Source organism: Canis lupus, chromosome 27 (genome assembly GCF_048164855.1).
Source record: "Canis lupus baileyi chromosome 27, mCanLup2.hap1, whole genome shotgun sequence".
NCBI classification, from domain to species: Eukaryota; Metazoa; Chordata; class Mammalia; order Carnivora; family Canidae; genus Canis; species Canis lupus.
This window is the reverse complement of record NC_132864.1, coordinates 40,019,704-40,033,895: the sequence shown is the minus strand read 5'-3', so window position 1 is coordinate 40,033,895 and position 14,192 is coordinate 40,019,704. Positions and strand designations below refer to the sequence as shown.

Sequence of the window (14,192 nt, the reverse complement as noted above, 5' to 3'; positions counted from 1 at the left end):
GCGTCCCCGGGGTCCTGGGCCCGCGGCGGCGGGGGTGGGGCGGCGGGGCGAGCCGGGGGCGGGGACACGCGCGGAGACACAATGGGGGGAGTTCCTCGGGCTCACGCCGACACGCGGGGGACGGACACGCGGGGGGACACCGACACGCGGGGGGCGGACACGCGAGGGGCAGGCACGGGGGGACACGCGGGGGGACACCGATACGCGGGGACACAATGGCGGTGTTCCTCGTGCTCACGCCGACACGCGGGGGACGGACACGCGGGGGCACAATGTGGGTGTCCTCGTGCTCACACCAACGCGGGAGGGACGGGGGAACACGCGCGGGGGGTGCTCGTGGTCACACCGACACGCGGGGAGCAGGCACGGGGGCAGTGGCCACGCGAGGGCCATAGTGGGGGTGTTCCTCGTGCTCGGACACGCGAGGAGCGGACACGCGGGGGCACACGGGGCGGACACAGGGAGCTGCGGGCGGGGGAGGGGCGCCCCGGGTCCGCTGGCCCCGCCCTCGCCCCCTGCGCCCCCGGTGCGCGGCGACCTCCGTCCGACTCGGGTCCCCGACGCCCCCGCCCGCCCGTCCGCCGCTGCAGGAGCGGCCGCGGCAAGTGCAGCTCCGGGGGCCGCTCGCACTGGGCATGCGCGGCGGTCGCCCCCCGCCCCTCCCCCCGCCCGGCCCCGGCCCCCCCCGCCTCCCGCCTCCCCCCGCCTCCCCCCGGCCCCCGCCTCCCCCCGGGCTCCGGGGCGCCGGGCTCGCGGCGGCGGCGGCGGCGGCGGGGGCGGGGGCGGCGGTGATGTGGCGGGACTCTTTGTGCGCCGCGGCAGGATACGCGGCGGGGCGGGCGTGCGCGCTGCTCGGCGCCTCGTCTCGGAAGCTGCAGCCATGATGGAAGTTTGAGAGTTGCGCCGCGGAGAGGCGAGGCCGCGCGCAGGGAGGGAGATGAGAGACGGCGGCGGCCGCGGCCCAGAGCCCCTCTCAGCGCCCGTGAGCAGCCGCGGGGGCAGCGCCCTCGGGGAGCCGGCCGGCCGGCGGCGGCGGCAGCGGCAGCGGCAGCGGCAGCGGCGGGCGGCCCGCCCTCGGCCTCGGCCTCGCGCTCGCGCCCGCGCCCGCCCCCCCGCCCGCGCCCGCGCCCGCCCGCGCCCCCGCCCTCGCGCCCGCCCGCGCGCCCCCGCGCCCGCCCGCGCCCGCGCCCGCGCCCGCGCCCGCCCGCGCCCCCGCCCGCGCCCCCGCGCCCGCGTCTAGCCGTGCTCCCGTCGCTCGGCGCCCCGCGCGGGGGACCGTGGAAGCCGCGGGCCCGGCCGGGCGGCGGCGGCTCCGGGGAGGGGGCCGCGGCCGCCGGCGCCCCGCTGCCCCCCCCGCTCCCGCCCGCACCACGGCGGCGGCGGCGGCGGCGCGCGCAGGGCCCCGGGCCGCCCGAGAGCCTGCCCCCCGCCGCCGCCCGGCCGCCCGGCCCCCCGGCGCCGCCCCGGCCCGCGGCCGCCAGCCCGCCTGAGCGCGCGCAGGCCCCGCCGCCGACGCCCGCCCCGGCCGCGCGAGGGCCGCCCGCCGCCAGGCCCGGGGCCGCCTGCAGCCTGCGGAGGAGGCCGCGCCGCCCGCCGCTCCTGCCGTCTCTCTCCTCCTTCCTCTCCAGCCACCGGCTCCCAGACATGACAGCCATCATCAAGGAGATCGTCAGCAGAAACAAAAGGCGCTACCAGGAGGATGGGTTCGACTTGGACTTGACCTGTATCCCTTTCCGCGCGGCCGCGGGCCCCCGCACCCGCACCCGCACCGGGACCCCGCACCCGGGACTCGGGACCCCGCGCCCGCACCCGCACCCGCACCCGCACCCCGGACCCCGGCCTCGGCCTCCCCGGCCCGGCCTCCGACCTCGGCCTCGGGGCTCCGGCCCGGCCTCCGACCTCGTTCCCGGCCCCGGCCCCGGCGCCCCGGCCCCTCCGCCCCTCCGCCCCTCCGCCCCTCCGCCCGGCCGCGGCTGTCGGGCGGCGGCGGGTCCCGGCCCTGCGCGCGCCCGGCCCCTCCGGAGGGCCATTGTCCGCGCCCGCGGGACTCGGTGCCCCTCGGCGGACCCCGGAGCCGGGAACCCGGGCTGCCCGACGCGCGGAGGGGACGCGGCGCCCGGGCTCCGGGGTCGAGCACGTTTCGGTCAAACCTTGGCTTTAGGCCCCCAGATCGACGGCACAGATTAGATGAAGATGAAAATTAGCGTTGCACGTATGCAGATTGCATCAGAATCTCGCAGTGATTTAGTTTCCTGGGTTGCTTGCATTGATAGACTTTTTTTTTTTTTTTTAATTCGTAATGGGAGTTGTGAGCTGATTTGCATAACTTTGGAAGCAGAATCGCTCTCAGCACTCGGGGCGTTCGTTGGAGGGCACAGAAAGTAGGTTCGCGTGTGCTCACGCCGAGTTGAATTACAACCGGGAACTGCCTCTCCCAAGTTGTGTAGTTCGCGATCAATAGTGTCACAGGTAACGCACGTCCTGAGCCGCTCTTGCTGCTCGGTCTTTCTGAAATTTGCCTCCCCCTCCCCCTCCCCCCTCCCCCCTCCCTTGATGGGGTGATCCAGGACAGGGCATGGGATTTTGCAGCTCAGCCGCATTTTAGGTTCAGTGGTCTTGTCTCACGTAGCAGAATGGGGATTGACTGCTTCTTGATTCCGGAGGAGCGTGTTGTGTGGGTTCTGGGGTATTGTGTGCAGCAAATCGTGATTGCAGACATGAAGCTTCAGTTCTTCCTTGAAATGCAAGTGTCACTGCGAGTCCAGAACTGCTGCTCACCTCATCCAGCTTTCAGGACTCCTGACGCCGCGTGATGTCCGTTAATTGTACTCGGGCTCGGGTGTAAGGTCAGGTGTAATTTACCAGCTAATCACCAGCAACGCAGGCAAGAGCGGATCACTCCAGCTTCGCATGGTCTAGGTATGTTAGCTGGTTTTCCACACAGTGTCTTGAATTTACTGACTCAGGTTGTTGAATGACACAGAAACCCGAGAATTTTTAACAGGAGTATCGTTTCGGTTGCCTAAAAGTTAGGCCTTTGTACCTGAAAAGATAGCGGTTATTGAAAGGCATTGATCTTGGCAGTTTCAGGTATAATGAACTGGTTTTGATCAAGAGTTGGGGCAGAGAGCCCTCCTTTTTTTTTTTTTTTTTTTTCCCCAGAATGGAAAGTATCACAGGCGTTCAGCGTTCCTGCTTAGGCCAGTGTCTAAGGCATGAAAAACAGAATTGACTTGTGGGTCTGAGATGCCCGCAGCATCTTATTAACAAGGCCTCTGTGAAGGCCAGAAGTTTGGTGATGTGAATTATAACAGTGGACGGTATTTAGTTCAAACGTGATTGCGTCGGTTGTTATTGGAGGATTCTTAATAAAGATCATTTTTAGCGAACACTAGTAAACATTTTGCCTAAAGGTGGAGTGGCGCTGAAGGATCCATATGTCCTGCTAAACACTGTGGGGAGGATTTGGTTTTTGAAGAAAATTCTTTACATCTGAAGAGGTTTTTTTTTTTTTTTTTTTTAATTCCCTTTGGATTACATAGCAGCACATAAACGTGCACAGCTAATTCTGCCCAAGTGTCTGTTTTGAGCTGAAGGTAAAAGTCACCGAAGAAGGAGCTTTCTAGCACACAAAACGTAAGTTTTCTGTTGATTAAAAAATTATGTATTAGAAGACTATTTAGAAGTTTTGGAGTCTGCATTGATTGCAACACTGGTCAGGCTGAACTTGACCCGCTTGCCTAGAAGGTGACCAGTTGCTGGACAACTTCTGATTTGTAATTTATTTCAAAAGCAATCTAGCGTTAGTGTGAACTGACAGCCGTCTGGGTGTATAGGAACAAATTGATTACACGTTTCTTTGACTTTTTAGGAAAAAATCCCCGTGCAAAAACCAATGTCTGTGGATGCTGTTTGGTAGATTGCTTTTATCATTCAGAGTAGGTTTATTTTTACGTTACCCATTTGCTCTAAAATAGTCAGGGCTTTAAGATTCAGATCGTTCTGCGGGGTTCTTACACAGGAGTCCTGAGCTGGTTGGCCAGCTCGCCTTTGACTTCACAGGTGTGTGCCTCCATACCTGAAATTTACGTGACCTAGAGACTGTTACTAGAACGGTACTTTTAGTTAGGGTGTGCATAGAAAGCAGTGTCAGACGCTGCGTCAAATGACTAGTAACACTTGATTTCTAGAGTTGTGGTTTTATTGAGCCAAATATATGAAAAAAAATCATTTAGGAAAAAGTCAGTGAAGGGCTCTTTTTTTTTTTTTTTTTGTTAGTTGGACTTCCAATAATTTTGATTACACCAGTGCACTTTGGTTTGCTTGGTTTCGCTTTAGGGTTCTCTGTGTATTGTGGGGGGAAATTAAGGTGGCCATTGAGGACTTTGGCAGGTTGTAGTGTCTGCTTCAGCAGCTAGCCTGTGAGAAGTTACGTTCCCTTATGAGAGTAGTGATTGGAGCATTTCTATCTGATAAGAAAGATGAAGAACGTAGTGATTTCTCAGAGGAAAACTGAAGACGATTATTTGCAAAATTGAGTTGTCCTAAAAATAATTTGTTAACATCTGTTAGTCTGGAAAATGGTGGTGACCATGAGACTAAAAAAAATTTTAGTGTCTTTAGATTTCATGGGAACTTTAGGCTCTGTTTGTATGTATTTTTACATCTTGATAAGTTTGCGTCTTTTCAAATATTAACCATAGGGAGTATTTTTAACTTGTAGAGGGTAACAGTGACTATGGAAGTTAACTGTATTATCTTTTAAGATCAGTGATTACTGAAGTGCCCGTATTGTGAGGTGGTTTTTTTTTTCTTTTTTTTTTTGTTGTTGTTGTTTTGTTTTTTTAAGATTCTATTCACAGTTTTTATTTTACACTGTTTTGTATCTGCTAAGTTGTATTTCTTTTCCGAGCAACATGACTGGGCATCCTGATCGCTGTGTAACAGTTTACAAACTTCATTTTCATAAAGATTGTTCAAGAATAGAGCGCATCTAAAAGGAGAATAATTCACAGTTTATATGACTTTGTATAAGGAAAAAGGAATTTTATTGCTGTCCATTGTAAAAGTTTGCACAGGAGTACAACCATCAGTACAGATTTTACATTGCTTATGATACACTAAATGAATAATAGATGAATAAGCGTCATAAAATATGGTGAGGTATAACCACCGTAGTTTTACAATTATTTTTAGAGAGCATAGAAAAAGATGCATTGGTGTTCCTTACCTTTTAGAATTTTACTTTAACACGAGAAAGGCGGCTATTGATATTTTAGTTTTTATGTGGGACGGTGTATCTGCTTTTTCCTAATAACCACTCAAAAAAAATACACAAACTTCTTAATGTTCGAGGTTTCCTTGGTTTTTAGAAGTGAAATCTCTGATTCTTATTTTCACATGTTCTCATTTTGAGAGTTGCCCCGTTTGCTGTTGATTTGTGTGGTGATAGCTTAGTACTTTTTGATAGATCTTAAGCCACTTAATCACTTCAGTGACTTTTAATGAAGGAATATTTATTATGGGAAAATCAGTGCACAAAGTTTCAACATTAATTCACTCTCAGTAAACATTGTACTGTAAAGTTTTGACCTCAGCCTTTTTAGTAAGACAGATGTGTAGGAAATGTTTTTATACTACAGTAATGTATGTGAAATGGAGTTTGTAAAGAGAGATTGAGAATTGTGCATGCATATGATAGTTTCTCACTTCCTTGGAATGTTTGGGCTTGGTCATGGTACAAGGAAGGATTTAGCTTCCAGAAGCTATGTTATTAATTATCATGTAAAACATTTCTTTGATATCATTTTTTTTTTCCCCTTTAGAGACCACGAGTTCTTAAGTTCTGTTTCTATCTTGCAGAGACCTCACTCTTACCTTTTTTCTCCCTCTCTGTTTTTGTGAGCTAAACTTTGATTTTAAGTGAGGTCAGCATTGGAGAATTCTTTTGGTGACCTGAATTCTTTGAGAAAATGTGTTAGAATTTGTTCTAAGGATGGAGAGACTTAAGACATTTGTATCAACGTCTGAGATAGGGGTCAGTAATGATTTCAGTAAATATTCAGTTTTACAGTGGCTTTCTGTCTGGTAGCTTTGAAATGAATGCATTTGCTCTCAGAGCTGTCAGTAATGTTGAGGTTAGACTGCATAACCTTAAGTTCGTAAGGATTTGCTGAGCAAACTGATATCCTTAATTGTTTTATAAAGGCCACTTACTGCCACATGCATTCTTTGCTGGGTGGTCTGTCAATATGATTGCTTTTCTAAGCACTGGATACCTGCACCCACTAATGGACAATAGTTTCCTTTGTCAGGAAAGGTAAAGTTAGCATATTGGATTTGACTCTTCACCTAGCCTCTAAGTTTTTGAAATTTTTTTCACTGGTTACAGAAAAGGTATTAGCAGTCTGGTTCTTTACAAGTAATTTGCGCTGGAATAAAGGCTGTTGGGAAACATAATAATATAAGAAGAACAAACATCACTTAGGCGTGAATTAGTTTTAGAGGGGATATTTCAGTTCAGTATAGTTAGGGCATATTCTCTTTATTTGCAGCACTTTGCATTTAACAGGCAGGTGGACGTCTTCAGGGTGTCAGGGTATACACTCGGTTGTCCTGAGAATACCGACTAGTGGATATGTGTGGCTACACCCGACAGCACACGGTGTGCACGTGGTGTGGAAAGGAAGACTGTTGATGTATCATATTTTAGGTGGTTATGCACTTTGATTGTCATCAATAGTCATCACTTCAGATATGGACAGTGGATCTGCCATAAGTGTTTGAATATTCTGTGTAGATGTGTAAGTAGGTACAAAGTTAGCAAACTCATAATATTTCTAAAAAATGAGGCTACCTTGGTCGATACTGTTTTATCATTTTCACATAAGGTTACATTTATTTTAAATTACATTAAAATATTGACCATTAATTTTATCTTCACATTGTGTGTACATTGTTTCATTTTAGATGTTAGGGTGGTAGAGTAGGTAGGTCCTGGAGCCAGCCAGACTGGCCCGTGTTGGAACCCTGGCTCTCCCGCTTAGCAGCTGGGTGACTTTGGGTAGGTTGCTTAGCCTTTCTCAAACTGTTTCATCTGTAAAATTTGTCTTAAAGAATAAAGGAGATAATATGAGTAACTCACTTAGCATACTACCTGCCACATTGTAAATACTTACATGGTAACAGCTGCTCTTAAGAATTATAATTTCAGGGATCCCTGGGTGGCGCAGCGGTTTGGCGCCTGCCTTTGGCCCAGGGCGCGATCCTGGAGACCCGGGATCGAATTCCACGTCGGGTTCCCGGTGCATGGAGCCTGCTTCTCCCTCCTCCTGTGTCTCTGCCTCTCTCTCTCTCTCTCTGTGTGACTCTCATTAAAAAAAAAAAAAAAAAAAAAAAAAAAAAAGAATTATAATTTCAGATTACCCATATAGGAGAAATTATTTGTATTTTCATTTATGAGAGCAGTGATTGTAACTGAATTTCCTCAGTTTTGGACATGTTAGAATTTTCACTGGGCCAAATTACGAGTATTTTTTGAAATACGGGTATTCCTTTAGGAGTTCTAAGTCGTAGGTGTCTGTGACTTGATTGTTTCATCACAATGGAATATAAAGGTCTGTTCATTCATACTGTTGACCAGAGGCAAGTTAATCATGCTAATCAAAAAGTGTTTGCTTTGAGATACTGAGGTAAGATGAAAACTTACTGTTATTATTGCGTAATGAAGTAGACGTTTTAAAATAAATTTGTTATGAATTTTTTTTTTTAGTGTTAGAGATAGGTCAACTTGTATATTTTATTCACAAGGTAATCTTCTCAAAACAACTTTTAATGTAGAATACAGAAGTAATGTACACAGTTTACCCATAAAGGCGTGTGAGCATTTGTTTTTAAGTTCATTTTTGGTTGGGAGAGGCATGCAACTTTGAGTGCTAAGTTAGATTTATTACAGCACAATTTACACTTAATGTAATCCAACAATGCATTCATATAATTTAGGAATTTTAATTTTGTGTTAAACCTTTGTATTCTTGCATCACATTTTCACATTTGATCAAGAGTGAGTATCAATATAATATTAGGCCTTGGAAACGGGAAGAAAACTAAGGGGTCTTTTTTCTTCTTCATTGATTCTTGCCAGGGGAGGAAGGATGGAAGAAGCTTGAGACCTACCTGCTAAAGGCCATTTTGTGTGCATAGGGATGGTTCTTTTTTTTTTTTTTTTTCCTTTGCTGGTCTCCCAGTACTATCAGTAGTAAAGCATTTGCTTTCCAGTGAGGTTTTTTTGCTTATTTGTTTTGCGTTGCAGAATGAATGGTGCTCTGTCTCATTATCTATGACTATTTGATGATGTGATTTTTATATATTATGTATCATATAAACTAGCTGTATCTTTGGTCTAAGTCTTGATAGTAGAATTGGACATTTTGACATCTTACAGGACAGTTGAGTTGTCATCTGTGTTTTGCTTTATGTCACTACCCAAAACTTAGAGTTGATTTAATATTATTAAGACTCTTTAGGATAGTTTCGAATTTTATTTCGATTTTTGTAGATTTTCAGGCTAAAATACCAGGTTTTGTTCTTTACTATTAATTGCAAGGATTGCATTCTGCCAATTTTATATGTTTGATACTTTTGACCTTTAAAAAAGAATGTCTAAAGGTGTTAGGAAGTGCATTGTGATTTGAATCACATATTCCTTAAATCACATGTATTCTTGAAGTGATTTATAATATAGCATACATGTCCAAAGTTGCAAACAACTCTGTTTTAAAATGTATGCGTTTTGCATATTCTAGACATTCTGAACTGATTGGAGATTAAAAGAATCAAAAACTTTTTTCTACTTTTAGAATGAAGTTTGGGGGATGTTACTAAGCTTGATTTTTAGGTGGTTATTTTTAAAATGTGTATTTATGAATTACTTTACTCTGAGTCTGTTAGAGATCAAATGGAATGCTTGAGCTTTTCCTGTTTTTTTTTTTTTTTTTTTTTTTTTTTTTTTTCATAATGTGAAAACAGTGTTTTGCCAGGCTTTATTTGGCCAATGTAAAATTTATTTAACATTCTCAATCATTCAGGAAATATGAAGTAAGAGAAAAATGAGGACTTGAATCAGAAGGAGTTTGTTTTTTTTTTTTTTTTTTTCTGTTTAATTAATGTAGTAGAATAAGCTGGCATATATCCTAACAGTGTCTTATCTTTGTTTAGTGGTTTGTTTTTTTTTTAATTAATAAAGTTTTTGCTTAATCTTTAGCTCATTTGGTTTTGCAAAGAAGAAAAAAGCCTGGCAAGTATTCCCATCTTTTATTATTATTATTATTTTTTGTAGTATAGGAATCCTAGTTCCAGTAAGAATCGGTAGCTTGTTAAGGGCCAGTAGACATGGAGTCCAAAGAAGGATGTAGAGATTTTAGCCTCTTGGTGCAGTATTTTCCCTCATTATATCAGTAGCTCTCAAATTTGAGAGGGTGTCAGAGTAACCTGGAGGGCTTGTAAAACCGGAGATTACTTGTCCTACCCTGAGAATTTGTGATTCATTAGGTCTGGGCTGGAGCCTGAGAATTTGTATTTTTAAGAAGTTCCCATGGCCCGGGGAATCACACTTCGTGAACCATCGTGTTATGGTATCTTCAATCAAACAAATCCTTAATGTGTTATTTTCTTTAGGTTGATAGAATTTATACATACATTATCTCATTTGATCTGTAAATCCTAAATAGCTCAACATGGCAAATATTATTCTGATTATGTAGATGAGACAGTAAGTTTAGAAAAGCAGTGTGATATGGTAGAGCATGGACTTGGGAGTCAGTTAGCTAAAGTCTAGCTTCACTCCTTGCTCGGCCACTTATCAATTGTGTAATAAAAGATACGTTGCTTAACGGTAGCGAACCCTGTTTTCCACATCTCTGTCATGGTGGTAAAGATCCTCGTAGGTAGTTTTTAGGTTTGTTAGAAGTAGAGGTGAGGTGTTTTCAGAATATTGGTTGCCAACTGGGAGTGACCTCCTCCCACCTTGTCTGGGCCTTTGGCAGTGTCTGGAGACATCTTTTGGTGGTCACAGCTGGGAGATGGATATGGGAAGGATGCTCTTGGCCTCTGGTTGGTAGAGCCCAGGGATACTGCTATACAACCCTACTACTGTGTAGAGTATGTCCCTCTCACAACAAAGAATTATCTGGCCCAAATTACCAGTAATGTGAGGTTGAGAAATTCTACTTTAAAGGTATAAAGTGTCTGGTAGGTAGTAAGAGAAGTATAATATTTGATAAAAGTCATTACCTTTGCCCTTAGGCTGTGGTATTTTAAGAAGGTCAATTTGCTAATACATGATGGAGTGAGGCTTTTAACATCTAGGTTTTCTCACTGCTGCTAGGCGAATATTCTTTAAAATGGGAACTTTGTCCACAAAGGGTATCACTGGTAACCAAAAAGGCTTGTTTGAAGAAGGCTCATGTGTTATTTGGCTGTTAGTGAAAGTGTTGCTTTGAACTTCTTTTAGAAAAGGCTGAAGATGTTTTCAATAAACTTGTAAGTGTAATGCACCGTAAGATTTATTTAAGAGGTATGTAGAACTGCTCTAATAGGATGGATAGGCTTTATTTAAAAAAACAAAACAAAACAAAAAAACCTCTTTTTTTTTCATTTTTATGTTGCCAATAGTTTTTAAAGTAATCTTTAGCTAGTTTCCTTTAAGTATGTAGTTGTTGAGCTGTTAAGAGATGTTTTGCCCCCCATGTACTTGTTTTTTTGTTGTTTAATGCATTTTTTAAAATTTTTTTATTTATTTTTTTAGTCTGACGCTTTATTCTAAAGCTGCTTTTATTACAGTCAGGTATGGTGTAGTTATATGTGTTGATATAAAATGACAAATTTCTGACAAGCTCTACAAACTTCTCATGTCTTTCCAGATAAAGAAATTAGGCCTGACTCTAAGGTTCTCTGATGCATGTGTTACATTCTTTTTTCTACACCCTAACTTCACTGTGTCAACCTGTTGAATCGAAAGGCTTTAATTATCTGATTTAAAAACTTGTATTAATGTGACGTTTTTAGAAAAAATTAGGATGGAGCTTTAGATTAGTTCAGAGATGAGAAAATGACAGGGGAACAGCTTTGTGGATTCTGAATTTGTTTTGTTTTGTTTTGTTTTTAGGGCAGACAAATGTAATTACAAAAGTGTTCTAGGTGTAGATTGCTGTGATTTTCCTTTTTTTTTTCTATTTGCTTGATTTTATAATTTGCTTTGCCTCTCACTTTGCACAAGCAGAGTAAGATGTCAGGCCTGTTTTAAAATTTTTTTTTTTTTTTTTAAAGCTTTCTTTTTTAGGAAGAAATGTGATTTGAAATTCTCCCCTCATGGTTTTTTTTTAAAATTTTTATTTATTTATGATAGTCACAGAGAGAGAAAGAGAGAGACGCAGAGACATAGGCAGAGGGAGAAGCAGGCTCCATGCACCGGGAGCCCGACGTGGGATTCGATCCCGGGTCTCCAGGATCGCGCCCTGGGCCAAAGGCAGGCGCCAAACCGCTGCGCCACCCAGGGATCCCCATGTTTTAAAAATTCTTAAGAAATTTAAGTTTTGACTGAGTGTTGTGATTTCTTTTGGAAATTGCAGGAGATACCCAGAGATACTGATAAATATTTTAAAACCAGGACTGCTAATTATATGATAGCTTCAAATTTGTTAAGAAAAACAGATGGCATTTATTGCTGTAATTTAATTGAGTAAGGCTTATGGTATTTATTTCAGTATATGAATAATAAACTTCATTTGCTTGCTATACTTTAGAAAAAAATGTGTCTTATAAAAATAAAACTAAGGAGAATTTTCAAAAAGTGCCTATTGCCCTACTTCTCTGAAACTTCATGTTTCTGTACTGGCTTCTAGTTTTGTTTGTATGCATCTACTTTAAAATGTAGTTCATCGTTGTGGATTTAAAAGGTGTGTGGATTTTTAAACAGTTTCCAGAGCCCCTCATAGCTGCCTTAATTATTTTAAATGGTGAAGTTGTCAGAAATATTTGTTTCCCTGTTGTTACACATTAGACTTTTTTCCAGTATTTGGCTAATATTTTTTTCTGTTATGTTCTGATTTTTCTTTAGAGTGGATTTAAGATGACCTGAATATTAGGAAAGATTTTCATGATTTTGATTCACAGAATCATAATCTGTTACGCACAAAGCTGAAATGTTGGACTCCTGAAACTTTTTTCCCCTTAGTTATTTCTAGGAAAGCTATTCCATATTTAAAATCTAAGCATATTTTATTTATTTAAGACAAAATAAAACTTTTCCTATTGTAGGAATATTAAATTGTATTGAAATTAAAGTGGATATACAAGTAATTTTTGAATAAACCATCACATCATTTTATACCAAAGTCAATACAACTCTGTCACTTTCCTGTCTTTAATCAGAAAGGGTATGGCTTGTCATGATGATACTGTTTCCTGGAGCATATTTTGAATGATACAGTTTATATTTGCATATGTTGCCTCAGTAATTGGTGATACTTATTGATGAATGTTTGCTGTGCATTTCACTTGTAATCAAAACTTGGCATTTGTTAGCATCAGATTTTAAAGTGCCCAGATATAAAATATTAAAATAGGGAGATATTTTAACCTTATTAGCTAAATGATTTTTCTTAGCAAATGTATTAATTCATGTACTTATAACAAAAATATTGAGGAAGAAACAAATTCTTTTTTTTTCTTTGTTTTAAACAATTAGTTGCTAGAGTAACAATTTTCTAAGTGAGATAACGTTTCAATACTAAAACATAAGGAAATTTTTATCTAGGTGTGGTATATACCTTTTTGGTGCTAATGAAAACAAAGTAATGATAAAAATACTTTGTGAATGTATGCATGTATGTTTTTTGAAAACTGAAGAAGCAATCTGACATCTGGATAGTTTTCATGGACTACTTGTAGGAAATTTTTTGTAAAATAAATATACCAGTACGTCAAGAAAGTATGATGTAGTTTGAATATCTAGTTTCTGTTCACTGTGATCAGGATTATAGGCAATACTGTAAAATACACTAAGGTGCTGGATATTAAGGCTACTTGGAATCTTTTTAATACTGAAAAGGTCACACAGATTGTGATTATTGTGTAGTGTCCAAGAACTAAGGCTTGCCATCTGTTACTCAGATATAGGAAAAAGTTAAGATAATCTAGTGATATAAGTGGTTTTGACATTTCTGTGTTTTGGAATCATCTATTAATTACAGTCTTTAAAGACTAATATCAGATTTTAAGCTTTTGCAAAAACAAAACTTAGTGGTTATGCCAGTGTTTATATTTTTCTACTAAAAATGCAAAGATAGGGTTGAGAACTAAAGCTTATGTAATGGAAGCCTGGCTTTTAGTCATTTAGTTTTACAAGATTATTTGGATATTTAAGTGGAAACATCATGTTTCAACTTGAGCTATTATATGAGATTTTGGTATGTTTTAAACTCCAATTTTCCTAGCAGTTGATACATAAGAATTCATTATTACAGAACTTCATCAGGGAACTGATTTAATATGTATCCCTTAAACGTTTGCTTTAAATATTTTTCAGGCCCTCTGCTTTCTTGTATAACTCAGTTCTTATCTTTCTGCTAGAAAATGAGTTTCCCCATTTAAAATTTTGCTTTTTCCTTTTGAGCCACAATATAAGTTGTTTTTGTGACATAATTCCTTTTCACGAACCCCTGAAAGGGTCTTGCCAGGTACAAACCCAAAATTGCATTTTGGGTTTAATAGGGTCTGATTAATTATCATATACTTTTATTTATTACATTGACTTTGTTTTTTTATTGAGAGTTTGTCATCATGCCAAATGATTACTATGACCAGGTATAGTATTTCAGTTTAGATATGATTTTGTATTTATGTTCTCACATCCAACTTTGTGTTTAGAGCCTCTGTTTTTTTGTGTAAGAAACATCTTGCCAATTTCAAATTCATATCTGATGAAAGTAGATTGTTTTACTAGCATCACTTTACAGAATTTGTTCAGGTCTGAACTGTAGGCCATAGAAAGAATGGTGCCTTTTTGGACAGACAGATGTGTACATAAATTATCTTTCTCACATTAAGTGAGGTGGCACATATGTAGGTGACATCTTTATCCAAATACTAAAAGTCTTTCTTTACCTGTTTTGTTTACCTAATCATATATAAAG

The 14,192-nt window shown here is 42.7% G+C and overlaps 1 protein-coding gene across 6 annotated transcripts in view; it reads left to right on the top strand.

Moving 5' to 3' along the window:
• The window catches only part of PTEN (phosphatase and tensin homolog), a 90,989-nt gene that overhangs the window by 1,949 nt on the left and 74,848 nt on the right, over window positions 1-14,192 (top strand). For 2 of the 6 annotated variants that reach the window (XM_072803705.1, XM_072803704.1), the window contains exon 1: window positions 1,213-1,723. The exons of 1 other annotated variant lie outside the window; for it this stretch is intronic. In XM_072803705.1, the coding sequence (XP_072659806.1) occupies window positions 1,645-1,723 (79 nt within the window). In that variant the 5' untranslated portion in view covers window positions 1,213-1,644. Of the gene's footprint in view, window positions 1-1,212; window positions 1,724-3,547; window positions 3,637-7,642; window positions 7,692-9,276; window positions 9,296-14,192 lie in introns of those variants that run through there. 3 more of the 6 variants (XM_072803707.1, XM_072803709.1, XM_072803710.1) reach the window with 3 other exon arrangements.